This window comes from Rhinoderma darwinii, chromosome 1 (genome assembly GCF_050947455.1).
Source record: "Rhinoderma darwinii isolate aRhiDar2 chromosome 1, aRhiDar2.hap1, whole genome shotgun sequence".
NCBI classification, from domain to species: domain Eukaryota; kingdom Metazoa; phylum Chordata; class Amphibia; order Anura; family Rhinodermatidae; genus Rhinoderma; species Rhinoderma darwinii.
The window spans coordinates 564,441,903-564,460,292 of NC_134687.1; the positions used below are offsets into that span (position 1 = coordinate 564,441,903).

The 18,390-nt window shown below is 43.0% G+C and overlaps 1 protein-coding gene across 1 annotated transcript in view; it reads right to left on the minus strand.

The window, feature by feature from the left end:
- Positions 1-18,390, minus strand: part of CENPH (centromere protein H) — a 73,193-nt gene that overhangs the window by 10,482 nt on the left and 44,321 nt on the right. The window contains exon 8 of the mRNA XM_075854894.1: positions 3,377-3,537. Within this exon, the coding sequence (XP_075711009.1) occupies positions 3,377-3,537 (161 nt within the window). The remainder of the gene's footprint in view (positions 1-3,376; positions 3,538-18,390) is intronic.

The window sequence follows — 18,390 nt, forward strand, 5'->3', positions numbered from 1 at the left end:
ACTGTTTTCAACTGGTAATACATTCAGTTGTTTCACAGCTAGAACTGTGATCCATCTTTCATATGTCATCAGAAGCACTGTTCTATGTGGTCTACAGCCCGAGATATGGCTATTTGAAGAAGTGATCCCCCTTCCCTCCAGTCTCAGATGGTGTGTGAAGCAGCTTAATGCTGATAGGACAGCTCAGAGGCTGTGAGGTAGCTCCACCTTAGGGGAATCACTGGTGTTTACACCCACTTGTCTAGTATAGCCTCATTTGCATATTGAGAAAACAAAAAGCTCATAACATTTAAAATAAACTTTTTGGGACAAAATTATCACTAGAATTATCAGTGTGACAGCACCTATTCGGTTAGCTAGGAGACTGGGCATTACTAAACTAGGGACAGATACTTTTAAAGGGGGTTAATCGCGGGAATCGACGCTAACTTTGGTCCCCGCCATTATAGCAGGGTATCAGCTGTAACACGGGCTTAACTTCTGAGCACGTGCCATCCATTTGTCGTAAGACTATGACAAACTGCGGAAGGTAGCAGCTTTCCATGACTAACCCCTTCCTGACATTTGTCGCAAGTATAAAAGGTTTTATTTCTGGCATTTTTTTAAGGGCTGATTCAGACGAACGTGCCGTTTTTGCGCACGCAAAACCCGCAGCGTTTTGCGTGCGCAAATGGCACTTGACAGCTCCGTGTGCCCTGTTCATATGGATGCGTGGCTGCGTGCTTTTCACGCAGCCGCCATCTTTATGACACTGTTTGGATGTTTGTAAACAGAAAAGCACGTGGTGCTTTTGTTTACATTCATTCTTTTACTGTTATTGCGCGAATAACGCTTGTCGCACGGAAGTGCTTCCGTGGGGCATGCGTGATTTTCACGCACCCATTGACTTCAATGGGTGCGTGATGCGCAAAAAACGCTGACACATAGAACATGTTGCGAGTTTTACGCAGCGGACTAACGCTGCACAAAACTCACGGACTGTCTGCACTGCCGCATAGACTTCTCTAGGTCCGCGCGAGCTGCGTGAAAACCACGCGGCCGGCACGGACGCAAAACACGTTGGTCTGAATCTGCCCTAAGTCCCATAAAGAAGTCAGAAACACTTTTCCATAATTCGCTATAGACTTTAACCCCTTCCCGCCACAGCCATTTTTGGGATTTTCACTTTTGTTTTTTCCTCCCCACGTTCCAAAAGCCATAACTCTTATTTTTCCATTAATATTGGCGTATGAGGGCTTGTTTTTTGTGGGACGAGTTGTAGATTTTCACAGCACCATTTTTTGTACCATATAATGTAGTGGGAAACGAGAAAAAAATATATATGTGGGGTGGAAGAGGAAAAAAAAACAGCAATTCCTCAACATTTTGGGTGGTTTGTTTTTACGGCATTCACATTATGGTAAAAAAAAGGCATGTTAACATTATTCTGCGGGTCAATACGATTACAGTGATATTAAATTTATATAGTTTTCTTTAGGTTTTACTACTTTTACAATGAAAAAACTGATGGTTAAAAATACAATTTGAGTTTTGTCGCCACATTCGGAGAGCCATAACGTTTTTATTTTTCTGTCGATTTAGCCGTGTGAGGGATTTTTTGCGGGGCGAGCTGCAGTTTATATTGGTACCATTTTAGGGTACGTGAGAGACTTTTTATTTCATTTTTTTGTGGGAGAAGAAGGGACCAAAAAAACAGCAATTCTGAGGTTAATTTTTTACAGCGTTCACCGTGCGGACTAAAAAATTATATATTGTAATAGTTCAGACTTTTACGGACGCGTCAATACCAGTTATGTTTGTTTTTTAATTTTTTTACATTGTGCTTGAGGGAAAATGTTTTATTTTTGAGCTTTTAATTTTTTTTTATTTGTTAAAAAAACAACTTTATTTTACAGTTTTTTACGTGTCTCCCTAGGGGACTTTAACCAGCGATCGTTAGATCACTTGCACGATATACTGCAATACTAATGTATTGCAGTATATCGCGTTTCTGACAGTCTCCTATGAAGCCCTGCCGGAGGCAGAGCTTCATAGGAGTACAAAGATGGCGGACCTGGGGGACTTAGTCAGGCCCCCAGGCAGCCGTGCCAACCAACAGCTCCCCCCGATCTCGCTACGGGGGGCCGTTGGGACGTTACAGGGGGTCGCCCCCGTTTGTAGTAATTTAAATGGTGCCATCGTAATTGAAAGCGGCATTTAACGGGTTAAACAAGCGGGATCGCGCTCGAACGGGATCCCGCTCGTTACCCGTCAGCCCGCTCCATATTTCCCCACCCGGCGTGCGCCGTATATATACGGCGGATGTCGGGAAGGGGTTAAAGTAACATCTGGCCACAGCGGGTTTTTTTTCGCTTACCAAACACAAAAATCTTGAAGGGGAGTGTGTCCAGTCAGATCCCATTACAAAATTACAAATGGAAATCTATAAAATACCCTAAGGCTATGTTCACATGCAGCCTTTGAGCTGTGCACTAGTAGTAATTTTTCCGCTAGCTACAATACCATGCATTTAAAAAATCTGTGTTGATATAAAGGCATTGCTATGGTGAAGTTCACATGGATAAAACACATGCAGATTTTGCAAATCCACAAGAAAATTTTAAGATCTGAAGCATGCGCTCAAATTCACTCAGATTTTTTAAACCCCAAATACGTGTATTTTGTAGCGGATTTCTGACCTAAAATCCACAGCGTGTAAACATGTCCTTACGTCTTGTTTGAGGACGTCATTATATAATGGTTTGCCATTATATACATGGGACAGGCCGCACTGAGCAGTTCTCCGCTCTGGCCCATACACGACGGTCCTCCATCTATGATGTACATTTTCCCTGATAGAGAGTATAGAAATAGGATTTTTAATGCATTCTCTCTGAAGACCTTTAAATGAGCAGTTTCCTAGAAATAGATATTAAAGTGGTTGTCCACTACTTGACAACGGATGACCTATCCACTGGATAGGTCATTAGAATACGATCGGTGGGGGTCCGACACCTGGACCCTGCACCGATCAGATTCTTCGGCTGCCTGCGGGCACCGGATGTCATTGCACAATATGCAATGTACGGAGCCAGAGGCAGTCGACTCCGTACATTCCATATCGGCCGTGCTCTGGAACTGCATCTCTGCTCCTATTCACTTGAGTAGGAGCAGAGCTGCAGTACTGCAGCTCGGCTTCCATGACCGGAGCCATCTTTTTCCGGCATGGACGTCCAGTGCCCGCAGGCAGCCTGAACAGCTGATCGGTGTGGGGTCCGGGTGTCGGATCCGCACCGATCATATACAATTACTGATCATATACGGTGAATAGGTCATCAGTTGTCAGGTAGTGGACAACCCCTTAATATGATATTCAAAGTTTGGACATTGCGGTTACCTGAAAAACATTCTGAATCATTGTCACCATGTCAATTTCCTTTGCAATGTATTTATTTATACTCTTCAATTTCTGGTCATCCATTTGAGCAAAACTGGTGTTCTCACTTTCCTTCATAGCTTTGAGCTCGGTCATCACTGTGGTACAGGTCTCTTTAAGTTCTGCCGATAAAAACAGGAAAACAAAATAGTAAATGTACAGGAGGACCAGTTATAGCGGGAGATATTAGACCAGGACTAGAAGTCAGACGCAAGGCTCCAGCAGTATTACAAAGCAAGTGTCCTCATATCAGAAAAACCAGCATGGCACATGACTGCTTACAGTCCCACAACCCTCCACACCTCATAGTGCTAGAATTGGAAAGAAAAATAAATACTGAGCAAAAATAATCAAAGTGTAAACTTCACTGGACTAGTAATTGTAGAAAATTTGCTTTTAACCCCTTGCCACTTTTCCATTTTTGGGTTTCCCTCCCCGTCTTCTAAAAGCTATAATTTTTTATTTTTCTGTGGACATAGCCGTATGAGGCCTTTTTAAAAAAAAAATTTTGCTGAACGAATTGTCGTTTTTGACAGCACCCTTCTTTGTACCATAGAATTAAAGAGGCTCTGTCACCAGATTTTGCAACCCCTATCTGCTATTGCAGCAGATAGGCGCTGCAATGTAGATTACAGTAACGTTTTTATTTTTAAAAAACGAGCATTTTTGGCCAAGTTATGACCATTTTCGTATTTATGCAAATGAGGCTTGCAAAAGTCCAAGTGGGCGTGTTGAAAAGTAAAAGTACAACTGGGCGTGTATTATGTGCGTACATCTGGGCGTATTTACTACTTTTACTAGCTGGGCGTTGTGTATAGAAGTATCATCCACTTCTCTTCAGAACGCCCAGCTTCTGGCAGTGCAGACACAGCCGTGTTCTCCAGAGATCACGCTGTGTCGTCACTCACAGGTCCTGCATCGTGTCAGACGAGCGAGGACACATCGGCACCAGAGGCTACAGATGATTCTGCAGCAGCATCGGCGTTTGCAGGTAAGTCGATGTAGCTACTTACCTGCAAATGCTGATGCTGCTGCAGAATCAACTGTAGCCTCTGGTGCCGATGTGTCCTCGCTCGTCTGACACGATGCAGGACCTGTGAGTGACGTCACAGATCTGCACTGCCAGAAGCTGGGTGTTGTGAAGAGAAGTGGATGATACTTCTCATCAGAACGCCCAGCTAGTAAAAGTAGTAAACACGCCCCGATGTACGCACATAATACACGCCCAGTTGTACTTTTACTTTTCAACACGCCCAGTTGTACTTTTTCAAGCCTCATTTGCATAAATACGAAAATGGTCATAACTTGGCCAAAAATGCTCGTTTTTTAAAAATAAAAACGTTACTGTAATCTACATTGCAGCGCCTATCTGCTGCAATAGCAGATAGGGGTTGCAAAATCTGGTGACAGAGCCTCTAACTGAAAATGGGAAAGATTATTATTTATGGTGTAGAACAGAAAAAAAAAAAGGCCTGATTCCGCCATTGTTTTTATGGCTTCACCACGCGTAAAAATGTCAGGTTAATCTTATTCTGCAGGTCAAGACAATTACAGTGATACCAAACTTGAATAGTTTATTATTTGCTACTTTTACTAAAAAAACAAAATGTTAATTTTTCCTTTATTTTGCATCACCTTAGGCATCATGCACATGGCCGTGCCCGTAATCTCGGTCCGCGATTACGAGCATGGCCGGCCGCAGACTGCCACGCGTATTTGCGGGCTGTGCTCCCATATAAAGTATGGGAGCACGGTCCATAAAAGGCAAAATATAGGACGTCCTATCTTTCGTGGAGGCTTTCTATGGTTTCTATGTAAACATACGGGAAGGTGTCCGTGGTCAATAGCAATGAATTGGTCCGTAATTGCGGACCGTAACTACAGTCCGCAATTACGCCCGAATACTACGTTCGTTTGCATGGGGCCTTATTCGGAGACCCAAAACTTTTATTTTTCAGTTGATGTAGGGGTGTGAAAACTTGTTTTTTTGGCCTTTTTATTGGCATTTACGCTATGAGATAAATAGGTTATATTGAAATAGTTTGGTCTTTTACGGATGCGTCAATACCAATTGTTTATTTTTTTTTCTCTTTTAGGTTTAGAAAAGTATTATAATAGATATAAAATCACAGATTACAGATTATCCCCCACCTCTCTCCATACCGCAGAACAGAAATTTTTTTTTTTTTATAAAATAAAAAATTTAAATATTACAGAATTTCTCCCGTGAGTTTTAAAGGGAATGTGTCGCAAATTAAACCTTTTTTTTTTTTTAAGTGTCGTTACTTATTTCTATTATATTTTTTACGTTTTTTGCTGTATTTTTTTCCGTATGGTGGAAAGTATTAAAAATTAAATAATAATTTGACGTTTTCCAATGTTGGCCACCAGGTGGAGCACTTCCCAGAATTACAGCAAGGTGAATAAGGCAAAGCAACCTGACTCACAGCTGCTGTAAATGTGGGAGGGATCCTCACCCCCCCCTCTCACAAGCCAGGAAAAGGAGTCTTCAAATTGCTAAGCAGTGTCCGGCAGCCATTTTGGGTGTGATTCTGCAGCTGGAAGAAGTTATAGGACACACCAAAAGGCTAAGTGTATGTTCACATGCTTACTAAACAAAGGGCTTCTGATTTTCAGCCATTTTTTAATCAAACTCGCGTTTTTTAACGTCCCAAGAAGTTATGTGCACTTCATTTTGGTCGGGCGTCATTTTACGTGCCGTTTTTGGAAAACTACCACGTAAAAAAACGCCCTGTCGGAACAGAACGCCGTATTTCCCATTGAAACCAATGGGCAGATGCTTGTAGGCGTTCTGCTTCCGATTTTTCAGCTGAAAACATTGTGTGTGAACATACCCTTAGGGTATGTGCACACGCTAACTGCATTTACGTCTGAAATGACGGAGCTGTTTTCAGGAGAAAACAGCTCCGTCATTTCAGACGTAATTGCACGTACTCGCGTTTTGCGAGGCGTCAATTACGGCCGTAATTTGGAGCGGTTCTTCATTGAAAAACGGCTCAAATTACGTCCCAAGAAGTGTCCTGCACTTCTTTGCCGAGGCTGTTATTTTACGCGCCGTCTTTTGACAGCGACGGGTAAAATTACAGGTCGTCGGCACAGTACGTCGGCAAACCCATTCAAATGAATGGGCAGATGTTTGCCGACGTATTGGAGCCGTTTTTTCAGGCGTAAAACGCCTCGTTTACACCTGAAAATAGGCTGGGTGCCTTAGAATGATGAAAGTGAAGTGAATGACTTTTCAGTTGACCGGTTCACACGCCGTTTATTTGACAGGTTTTTGCAAAAAAAAAACACAAAAACTGCTTGATTACACTTGATTTTGCTTGTTTGGGGGATTTGTGTGTGTATGGGGGGGGGGGGTGCTCACCGCTGATTCTTCAAAACAGCTGATAAGCGACTATGAAGTATCAGCGGCGCCCGTGCACACTCCGCTCTGCCACACACACACACGGGAGAAGTCTTAAAGGGGTCGTCCAGGAAAACATGGCGCCGCACCTGTCCTCAGGTAGTGTGTGGTATTACAGCTCTGTCCTATTCACTTCAATGGAGGTGAACTGCAATACCAGACAACCTGAGAACAGGTGCGGCTGTGTCTCCAATCCGGACACCACTTCTGTCCTGACCCGACGGGGGAGGCGGGTGTCAGAACCACCCACCGCCATCACTGCAGCCAGAACCACACAACTACGGCATGAGGGCAGGGCTTGTCCTGAGTGCACAGTCTCTTGTTATGGACAGATTTAGGGTATGTTCACACGCTTAACAAAAAACGTCTGAAAAATACGGAGCTGATTTCAGAGAAAACAGCCTCTGATTTTCAGACGTTTTTGAAGCGGAGAATGAAATTTGGAGCTTCTTTTGAGGCGTTTTTCATAATGTTCAATGGAAAATCAGCTCTAAAAAACGCCTCAAGTAGTGACATGCTACTTTTTAGGGTATGTGCACACACACTAATTACGTCCGTAATTGACAGACGTATTTCGGCCGCAAGTCCCGGACCGAACACAGTGCAGGGAGCCGGGCTCCTAGCATCATACTTATGTACGATGCTAGGAGTCCCTGCCTCGCTGCAGGACAACTGTGCCGTACTGTAATCATGTTTTCAGTACGGGACAGTTGTCTTGCAGCGAGGCAGGGACTCCTAGCGTCGTACATAAGTATGATGCTAGGAGCCCGGCTCCCTGCACTGTGTTCGGTCCGGGACTTGCGGCCGAAATACGTCCGTCAATTACGGACGTAATTAGTGTGTGCACATACCCTTACGGTGAAAAGATTTGTGGCGGATTAAGAGCACAGACGGGTTCATTCAGGTAAAGGCATAATGAGGAAGTTTTCTGCCAGACAAATGAATAGGATTAGGAGAGCAGCTGCTAAAATGCCATTGCAAAGCAGCAAACAGGTATTTGAAGCTGCTGGTGCCTCTGGAGTCCCGCGAACCTCAAGGTGTAGGATCCTCCAGAGGTTTGCTCACAAGCAGAAACGGTTGCAGTGGGCTCAGAAATACATGAAGACTAATTTTCAAACCGTGTTTACTGATGAGTGCCGTGCAACCCTGAATGGTCCAGATGGATGGAGTAGTGGATGGTTGGTGAATGGCCACCATGCCCCAACAAGGCTGCGACGTCAGCAAGGAGGTGGCGGAGTCATGTTTTGGGCTGGAATCATGGGGAGAGAGCTGATAGGCCCCTTTAGGGTCCCTGACGGTGTGAAAATGACCTCTGCAAAGTACGTAGAGTTTATGACTGACCACTTTCTTCCGTGGTACAAAAAGAAAAACCGTGCCTTCCGTAGCAAAAATATCTTGATGCATGACAATGCACTCTCTCATGCTGCAAAGAATACCTCTGTCATTGGCTGCTATGGGCATAAAAGGAGAGAAACTCATGGTGTGGCCCCCATGTTCCCCTAACCTCAACCCTATTGAGAAACTTTGGAGCATCCTCAAGCAAAATATCTGAGGGTGGGAGGCAGTTCACATCAAAACAGAAGCTCTGGGAGGCTATTCTGACATCCTGCATAAGAAGAAACTGTCCAAATACTCACAAATTCAATGGATACAAGAATTGTGAAGGTGATATCAAAGAAGGGGTCCTATGTTAACATGTAACTTGACCTGCTAAGTTTTTTTTGATTGAAAGGGCTTTTGATTTCTGTAAATATGTCCTCCTGATGCTGCAAATTCAACAAATTACCATTTTAGTTCTCTTTACAACCTTTAAAATGTTTTGATCTCTGTTGTGCATAATAATTTGAAACCGTGCATTTTGAATTTTTTTACTTTTAAAAAAAATCTGTTATCATTAGGAGATTTGTTCATTAAAATTCGCATTATACTCCAATGGCTGATGGCTTGAAGATTATACTGACTGTCATTTGCATCGACTATTTAGGAAAAATCAGCGAAAAATAACATTTGCATAATAATTTGGAATGCGGTGTACATTCCAAGTTAGTGTCTTAAGAGAAGCAACAGGGAACGACAATGAACATAGGGGCTCAACTGGAGCTTAAGAAGCATACGTGTAGTCAGAGCGAAATTAAAGGAGGTGTTTCCACTATTCTGGGAATAAACACTGTGGAATAAAGAAAGGAACAATCACTCACCAGTAGCATCCCCCTGTGTTTAGCAATAACGAGCCAGCAAAGGAGACTATGTCCCGTTACACAATAGATATGGGGCAGGAAAACCATACGGTGCTACTCCCATATCTTCTAAACATTTATAAAATCAGAATTGAACGTATCCATGTGCACCCTCTAGTCGCTGACTCCATATAATATATGGATTTCACATAAGCAACTAGGGCCAAGAAATATAAATATGCACATGAGAGAGGAGAATCACCATGGCTGTACATCATATAACAGAATAACACGTAGCCGATTCAAAAGAACCAGAAGCAAATGTCAGAGAACGGTATCACTAAACTCACAATCACCATCTCACGGAAAATCACTCTCAGCGGCGGGGAGATCATCCAATCCTGGAGAGCCATTTATCAGCCGCCTTTGGGGTAGTAAAAAAAAACAACGAGCGGTCCCCATCAACCACTCAGGCGTGCAGTATACACCATGGAATCAGTTTCTCACATAGTAGTCTTTGATGTGAACATACGACACCCTTTGGCGTTGCAGCTCCGGAGAGAGGGAAAAAAAAACAAAAAAAAAAAAACGGGAAAAATGGAAACCGTAGTGTTTTCAAACAATCTCTCCTTTGAGTCGAGCAGCCCGCAACACTGTATCCGATCCTTGAAATTCAACAGGTGCGCCAGCAATGGCCTCGGGTTCGTACCAGGAGGTGGAAATTTGGCGGGAACTCTGTGCACCCTTTAAACAGCGAAGGCCTGCGAGAATGAAGTGTCTGGAAACAAATCTTTCAGCCATTTTTCAATGTACGCATCTGGTCTTAGGTCCTCTGCCCTTTCAGGGAGGCCCACAATCCACAAGTTATTCCTCCTCAAACGATTCTCCAGATAGCCAGCCTTTTGGCGCCACAGCTCCATCTTACCGGTAAGATCACTTAGCGTGCGAGGCATGGCTTCAATACGGTCTTCCACGGTAGAGATTCTAGTCTCAGCCTGAGTAACCCGGTCTATCAGGTTATGCAAGTCCTGGCGCAAGAGACAGACATCCACCTTCACCCCCTCAATTTTGGTTGTGACTGACGTCAGAGTCTCCAGGACCGCCGTCAGAAGCGTCCGAGACCAGCTTCATGGTCAGTTCAGGTGACGCCGGACATTCCTCAGGAAGTACAGTAAGCGTCACAGGCTGTGCAAGTGCAGACTCGCCTCGGGCGCCATCTTGTCCGGAGCCCCTGGTGAACTAATTTCTCGGCCGCAACGGACATCTTGGAAGGTCCCACATTGCTCCTCGTGGGTCTCCTACCCTTTTTTCTGAGATTATAGGGAGTTTTGGCATCGATAATACCAAAGGCCGAATGTCAGGGGTCGCAACACGGAGCTAAGGCTCTGCGCGTCCGCTCATATCAGTGCCTGGCCACGCCCCAATTGTAACAAATTTTTTTTATTAGTCCCTAGTGGACTTGTGATCGTTGGTTCGCTTGCACTATACACCGCAATACTAGTCCTTCTCAATATATTAGAATATCAAAAAGTTTATTTCAGTAATTAAATTCAAAAGTGAAACTCATTATATAGATTCATTACACAGTGATCTATTTCCAGCATTTTTTTCTTTTAATGTTGAGGATTATGGCGAACAGTTAACGAAAATCCAAATTTTAGTGTCTCAGAAAATTATATTATAGAAGCCCAATTTCCAAAATGATTTTTAATACTGAAATGTTGGCCTTATGAAAAGTATGTACAGTATATTCCCTCAATACTTGGTCGGGGCTCCTTTTGCAAGAATTACTGCATCAATGCGTCGTGGCATGGAGGCGATCAGCCTGTGGCACTACTGAGGTATTATGGAAGCCCAGGTTGCTTTGATAGCGGCCTTCAGGTCGCCTGCATTGTTGGGTCTGGTATCTCATCTTCCTCTTGATAATACCCCATGGGGTTTAGGTCAGGTGAGTTTGCTGGCCAATCAAGCGCAGTGATACTGTGGTTATTACACCAGGTATTGGTACTTTTGGCAGTGTGGGCAGGTGCCAAGTCCTACTGGAAAATGAAATCCGCATCTCCATAAAGCTTGTCAGTAGAGGGAAGCATGAAGTGCTCGAAAATTTCCTGGTAGACGGCTGCGTTGATTCTGGACTTGATATAACACAGTGGTCCAAAGTCCTGTTTTCAAATCAAGGTCCTAGAGTCTGGAGAGGCATCAATCCAAGTTGCTTGCTGTCCAGTGTGAAGTTTCCAGTCAGTGATGGTTTGGGGAGCCATGTCATCTGCTGGTGTTGGTCCACTGTGTTATATCAAGCAACGCAGCCGTCTACCAGGAAATTTTAGAGCACTTCATGCTTCCCTCTGCTGACAACCTTTTGGAGATGCTGATTTCATTTTCCAGCAGGACGCGGCACCTGCTCACACTGCCAAAAGTACCAATACTTGCTTTAATAACCACAGTATCACGGTGCTTGCTTGGCCAGCAAACCCACCCGACCTAAACCCCATAGAGAAGCTATGGAGTATTGTCAAGAGGAAGATGACACCCCAGACCCAACAATGCAGACGAGCTGAAGGCCGCCATCAAAGCAACCTGGGCTTCCATAACACCTCAGCAGTGTCACAGGCTGATCATCTCCATGCCACACCGCATTGAAGCAGTAATTCATGCAAAAGGAGCACCGACCAAGTTTGGAGTACATATACTGTACACACTTTTCAGTAGGCCAACATTTCGGTATTAAAAATCATTATATAGAATAGATCACTGTGTGTAATGAATCTATATAATAGGAATTTCAGTTTTTGAATTTAATTAAAGAAAATTAACTTTTTGATGATATTCTAATTCATTGAGAAGAACTAGTATATAGTCTTTGACGGGTGTCTATTAAGCCCTGCCAGAGGCAGGGATTAACAGGTGCACAAAGATGGCAGATCTGGGGAGGCCTTCATTAGGCCCCCCACGCTTCCATAGCAACCATCGCCACCCCACGATTGCATTGCAGGGGGGCGCGATGAGCTGCTAGAGAGGGTCACCCCCCTCTAATTATTTAAAGGCTGCAGTTGCTATTGACCACGGCATTTAATTGTTAAACGAGCGGGATTGTGCTCCCACTTGTTACTGTGAAGTGTCGGCTGTAACATGCAGCAGACACCCGCATTGTATGGAGCGGGCTAGGACGTAGCCATACGTCAAATGTCGGGAACGGGTAAATCCATTTCACAAAAGGAGTCGGGAATACAAATTTAATCAAAACCTTCCAAAGAAAGTTCCACTTGCTGTCAAACCCATTAACTGCATCCAAAGACAGTATTGAGTGGGGATAATTTCCCTCCCCCAAATCCGGAAGGTTAGAAAATAATCTGCAGAGATTATCCGAAGTATTTTTCCCTGGCATAAAGCCAGTCTGATTTTCGTTGACTAATGATGAAGTTACCAAAGAGAGAAACATCTTTACCAACAATTTTGCATCACAATTAATCAAAGATATAGGTCGATATAGGTCTACCAGTGCAGGGTCTTTCACCGGTTTTAAAATCAGGGTAATAAGTGCCTCTGTCCACGATAAAGGTGGAATACTGGTTTCAAAACTAAGGTTATATGTATCAAGTAGATTTAAGAGCAGGGTCCCTCTCAGATACATATACCACATAGGGGATCCCGTCTGGACCTGGGAGACTTATTTTTGTAGATTTTTTAGAGTATTTTCCAAGTCAGATAATTGTATCGGTGCAGCCAAAATATCCAACTGACCCGTATTTCGAGTGGGAAAATTAATTTTATCAAAAGTATTTTTTTTTTTTTTTTAACAAAGTCAGGTTTCCACTAGATCTGGAGGCATATACATTTTGAAAATAAATAAAAATCTTAAAATTCCTATAAATTCTGGGTCACAGATTAATACTCTTCAAAAATATAACATATGATAATGGATTTTGGTCCCTAATAAGTTTAGAAAACAAAAGCGCCCGGTTTAACAGATTCTGCATAAAACTTTGCCCGATCATATTCCTGAGCCTTTTGATCTAAAAACTCATTGATTTTGAGCATCTCTCCACTTTTGCTCTAATACTTGACTTTTATTATTATTCAGTTCATTTTCCAATTGAACAGATAATTTCAGTTGCTGTTCTCTGCTTTTTTTCCTGCAGTTATGGTTGGCTATATCTCTAACAAAAAGACCCCAGAGAAAAGCCTTATTTACAAAAAAAAAAAAAAAAAAAAAAAAAAAAAAGAAAGAAGCTTTTCTAGTTCTAGTTTAATCTATCCCATTCAAAATTTTAATCCATTGAGCATTTATCTTAAAGATCATAGAAAGCGAAGTATGAAACCTTTTTTAATTTCCGCAAGGATGGGAGAGTGATCAGAAATGCCCCTGGTTTTGTAAGAGACTTTCACAACCCTTTCAAGGATTGTTGCATTTGATACAGCTAGGTCTATTCTTGACAAACAATTATGTGTTTTGGAATGGCAGGAAAATACCAATTTATGGGGTTGTTTTTTTTTTTAAATAATTTTATTGTTTTTACACATACAAGAAAAATAATAAAACTGGTACATTAATACAATGCCTTGTGAGATATAAAGTAAAGTAATTCTCTACATTTTCACAATGCTCAGAATGCAATGGCTCGGTCTCGCAAATATGGGTGAGAAGGAAGCGCAACCAACCCACACTTGTCAGGGTCACCATCTAGACATGTATTCGTTGAAGTATTCATGGTAACAATTCACACAAAACTTTAAACTGGAGCCATATGGTGCAACATACAAAACACAAGATAGCAAGTTTATGGCGTTATAGATATTGATATTATGTTTAAGGAAGTTTCAGCGCCCCTAATGTGCCCTTGAGGTCTTCTATAAGATACCAAGGTGAACCAATGAATGGGTTAATTATACTACGTAGTTCCGAAACAGAGAAATATGTAAGAAATAGCTTCCATTTCCCCCAAAAAATTCTTGCCTTGTGTATCTGTGGTTTTCGATGCGGATTCTGTCTAAATAGAACAAATTTCCTCATCCCTTGGATTACTAAACTTTGGTTCGGGATATCTGCTATCAACCAGTTCTGAAGGAGACATTGCTTTGCCACCATAAGTGTGACATGTGCTATGGGGAGGAAGGTGCGTCACCTCTGCATCTTCCAGTTCTCCATCATGTTGCACATGAAAAAGAACTTCCATTGGTCCCAAGACCCCTCTTAAAAGTTACTCACTTGTTGCAGTAAGGAAGCCATCTCCTTCCAAAATAGTTGTAGGTACGGGCAGTCCCAAAAGCCAGGATACATGTTTGATCGTGAAGCATTGCACCTAGGACAAGAAGTTTTCCTATCGGGTTTGATTGTGGAAGGGGTAAAGTAAAACGCATAAATTGCCTAATGAATGATCTTCAGATGGGGTTTCCTCCACTTCTCGCTAATAATATGGGCCCTGAAATCTACCAACCCCATTTCAATATGTTTTTCGATATCTGGCATACTGAACAGTGATTTCCATGTCCCAAAGGCCTGGTTAGGGGACATCTTCAAATAGTAATGGTCTTAAAATGCTGAAAAGTAGCAATATGGATCTCCTACGAGAGCCCATGAACCATGAGTCAAACGTGTTAGATGGTATTTCACTAAACTATATTAGTAAGTTTAGTTTTACAGTATGCTATTATTTGGTAATATTGCAAATACGGTTGATGTTAGGAGGTGAAACCTGGACTGAATTTCCTGTAAGGACATCCACCTCTCCTCCTGCTCATGAAACATCTCACCCAATGTCGCTATCCCACCCTCTCCAACATGACAATAATTCACTGGATCTTCCCGCTTCAAACTCTGGGTGTTTCCACAAAGGCATGCTTTTTGAAATCTGATAAGAAAGACTATGGTGTTTGCGTAGTATTTTCCATGTAATGATGGTATCTCGTAAAACAGATGACCTCTTAACAGCTGTCGGGAGAGAAGCAAAAGCAGTGTGTACCAGTGCCATGAGGTCCCATGGCTCCGCCAGCTGTCTTTCCAGGATGTTAGAATTATACATTGTACCATGCTTCCAATCCAGTAGGTGTCTACTCAAACACGCCAGGTTACATCCTTGAATGTTGGGAAAATGAATACCTCCCTCTTCTTTTCTCAGCATGAGTTTTGTAAGTGCTATTCTCAGTTTCCTTCCCCTTCAAATAAACTTGGTAAAGGACGAGTTAATTGCAGTAATATCTTGGTGTTTAAATCAGTAAGGGGATGGTCTGCAGTGGACAACACAATTTACGAACCCTGACATTTTGACCAAACCGCACCTTCCCAAAAGTGAGAGGTAAGCTGTGTCATCTCAGATGATCAGCCTGAATGTCACAAATCAGCGGAGGATAGTTCAGATCATAAAGGGATTTAGGTGCATGTCCCACCTTGATACCCAGGTATGTAATAATAGACTCTGCAGTCAACGTCTAGTGCATTCAGCAGTCGTCCATGTTTGGAATCATGTGGTATTAATTTCAACACCTGACATTTTGATGTGTTGACTTTATAGCATGAGCAACTCCCAAATTCATGTAGTGACTAGAAAATAAAAAATAAAAAAATCGGGACATCCTGTGAGGGATTTGCGAGGAATAAAAGTAGGTCATCCGCAAATAAAGTTTCCCTGACCTCGGTCTTCCCTACCAATATGCCCCTAAACAAGTCAGACGAGGCACGGTATCAGGCTAGAGGTTCTAATGCCAGGTTAAACAGTAAAGTGGACAACGGGCATCCCTGCCTTGTAACTTTGTATAAACAAAATTGCTGGGATAGGAAACCAGTTGTGTAGATTCTAGCTTTCGGGGCCTTGTAGATGTGGTGTAATAAAGTTCTGAATGCCCCATGCATCCCCACTTTGTCCAGGACAGCATTCAACAATTTCCATCTGAGATGGTCAAAGGCTTTCTCCGCGTCTAATAAAAGTAGGGCTGGGTGTTCATTAGGTAATGGGCTATGATGCACTCTATCCAATACCATCCTGATATTAGGGACCGTTGATCTACCTTTAATAAACCCTAGCTGTTCAGGGGCTGAGATGAGGCATTATATTTCCCAACCTATCTGCTATGATCTTAGAGAGAAGTGTAGCAGCCATGTTAATGAGCGATATGGGCCAATACGACCCAGGCAGTGGGGGATCCTTTCCAGGTTAACAAAAGTTTAGCATACAACGTGTCCGCCGATTGTTGTAGTCCCTCACTTCCCAGAGCGTTAGTGAATAGAGATACTAGAGTCTCCGTCACCTGTTCCCTCATGGCTTTAAAAAAAATTCTCCAGTCATGCCATCTGGGCCAAGTGCCTTAGCATTTTTTAGGTTCCTAATAGCCCCATCTACTTCCTCCCTAGTAACCGATGCATTTAGTATTTGTAGCTGATCTTCTGAGATGGTAAGTAGAGTGGTTTTGTCCAATAGTGTGTCAGTCAACTGTGGTGAAGAGTCATCCGAATATAATTCCTCATAAAATCAAGACAGAATGGAATGAATACGTGAAGGATCACTAGTGTCATTCCAGGTAGAATCACGCATTTTTGCTATGTATTGCGTTGGGCGTTTTCCCCAAGCCACATTAGCCAACAACTTTCTCGCCTTATTACCATATATATGTAGCTTAGCTTCAAACTCATGGTAATGGAGTAGTTTTTGGGAAGCCCACTAGTCATAGGTTTGTTTAGCCTGTTTCCAAGCCCATCTAGCCTCGAACGTTTAGTGTGTAAGGTAAACTGCGTAAGCGTTCCCCAATGCGGTACTAGAGATATTACATTTTTGTGTTATTTCCCTTTTTTGCTCACGGAATAGGATAGTATCCGACCCCTCAGCAATGCTTTGGCAGTATCCCAGAAAAGGGACATTGGCCCTATGTTCTTCATTCGCTGAAGCGTATTCCAGCCACCAACCCCGTAACGACTGTACAAGTGAGTCGTCAGAGGCCAAGTGAGACAGAAATCGCAATATAAAATCAGAGCTTCTCGGATATACTTCCTGAAGAGATAGCATTATGGGGCATGATCCGAGATCACCAGGTCTCCTATAGTACACCTATGCTGTAAAGATTGGGTCATGAAAAAGTAATCTATTCTGTACCAAGAATGTTGGGAATGGGAATATTGAGTAAATTCCAGTTAATCTAGGTTACCTATTTTCCATGGGTCTATTAGTGGAGTACTCTCCAATAAAGGGCCCAACACCCGATCGTGTTTTCTCAGGGCCCCTTTAGGGATGGAATCGTGGCCTTGAATCGTAGGTGAGCGTCTATCTTCTCTATGGTCCAGAACAGAGTTAAAGTCACCCCCCAGTAGTTTACGTATGACCGTATCTGTGAGCAAGGATTGTTCTAGTCTACCATAGAAGGAAACATTATCAGTATTGGGTCCATACACATTATAAATGCTTAAAACCCCGCAAGGAGTGCTAAGAACAACATGGAGCAGACGTCCCTTTGTCCGAATCTATGTGTAACACCTCATGTACCAGGTTTCTATTGATCAGAAGGAGTACTCATGCCTTACGGCCACAAGCTGAAGAGCCGTATACGGAGCCGCCACACAATTTTATCACGTGGTGGAAGTCACTCTCCTCCAGATGAGTCTCCTGTAGGAGAGCGATATCGGTATGAAGTTTCTTTAGATGTCGAAGTACCATCATCCGTTTGTTTGGGGAACGGAGTCCTTTACCTTCCAAGAGGTCAGTTGCATACTTTGTTTCGCAAAAGGGATCGACAGTGACCTTTCACATAGATCTATGTCTGGCCGCGAGCGCCCCACTACTATGATTGCCACTCGGTTATATCTGCTCCAGTTTGCTACCAACATTACAAAAATTTAATACAAAATCAAAAAAACTGTAGCATAACAGATTAAAACATAATACCCAACCAGAAATGTCCCTTCTCTGTGATAGAGGCATCGTTTCGGCATGCATGACTTATTTTTCTGTGCTGTGACCGTCCCCGCTCCTCCCCCCGCATATACTAGTTATGGTTGTTAGTTTCCAGGGCATGCGCGACAACTGAATAACCCTGCACGTCCGGGAAGCCAATCTATCAGGAAAACAAAACAGTGCATGTTCATGTATAGTAGAACTAGAACCCCTTCAATGAAAGTGCAAAATATAAAGCTACCATAATGTATAAAGGCAAAGTCACAGTGCAATCATTCAACAGGACAGGATATACTTATCAGTCCGGTGACGTCGTAATCAGATTATCTGAGCGTTGGAGAGTCCTAGACGTCCCCACCCGTTGATGCTTGGGTGATGACGTGCGAGCTCTCAGGCTTGAGCATTCTCAACAGGGAGATACCGACAACCGGGGGAGGGGTGGGGTCAGTCGCCCCAAATCCTTGACTCGTGTTTGTTGCTTGACTCCGTTCAGAA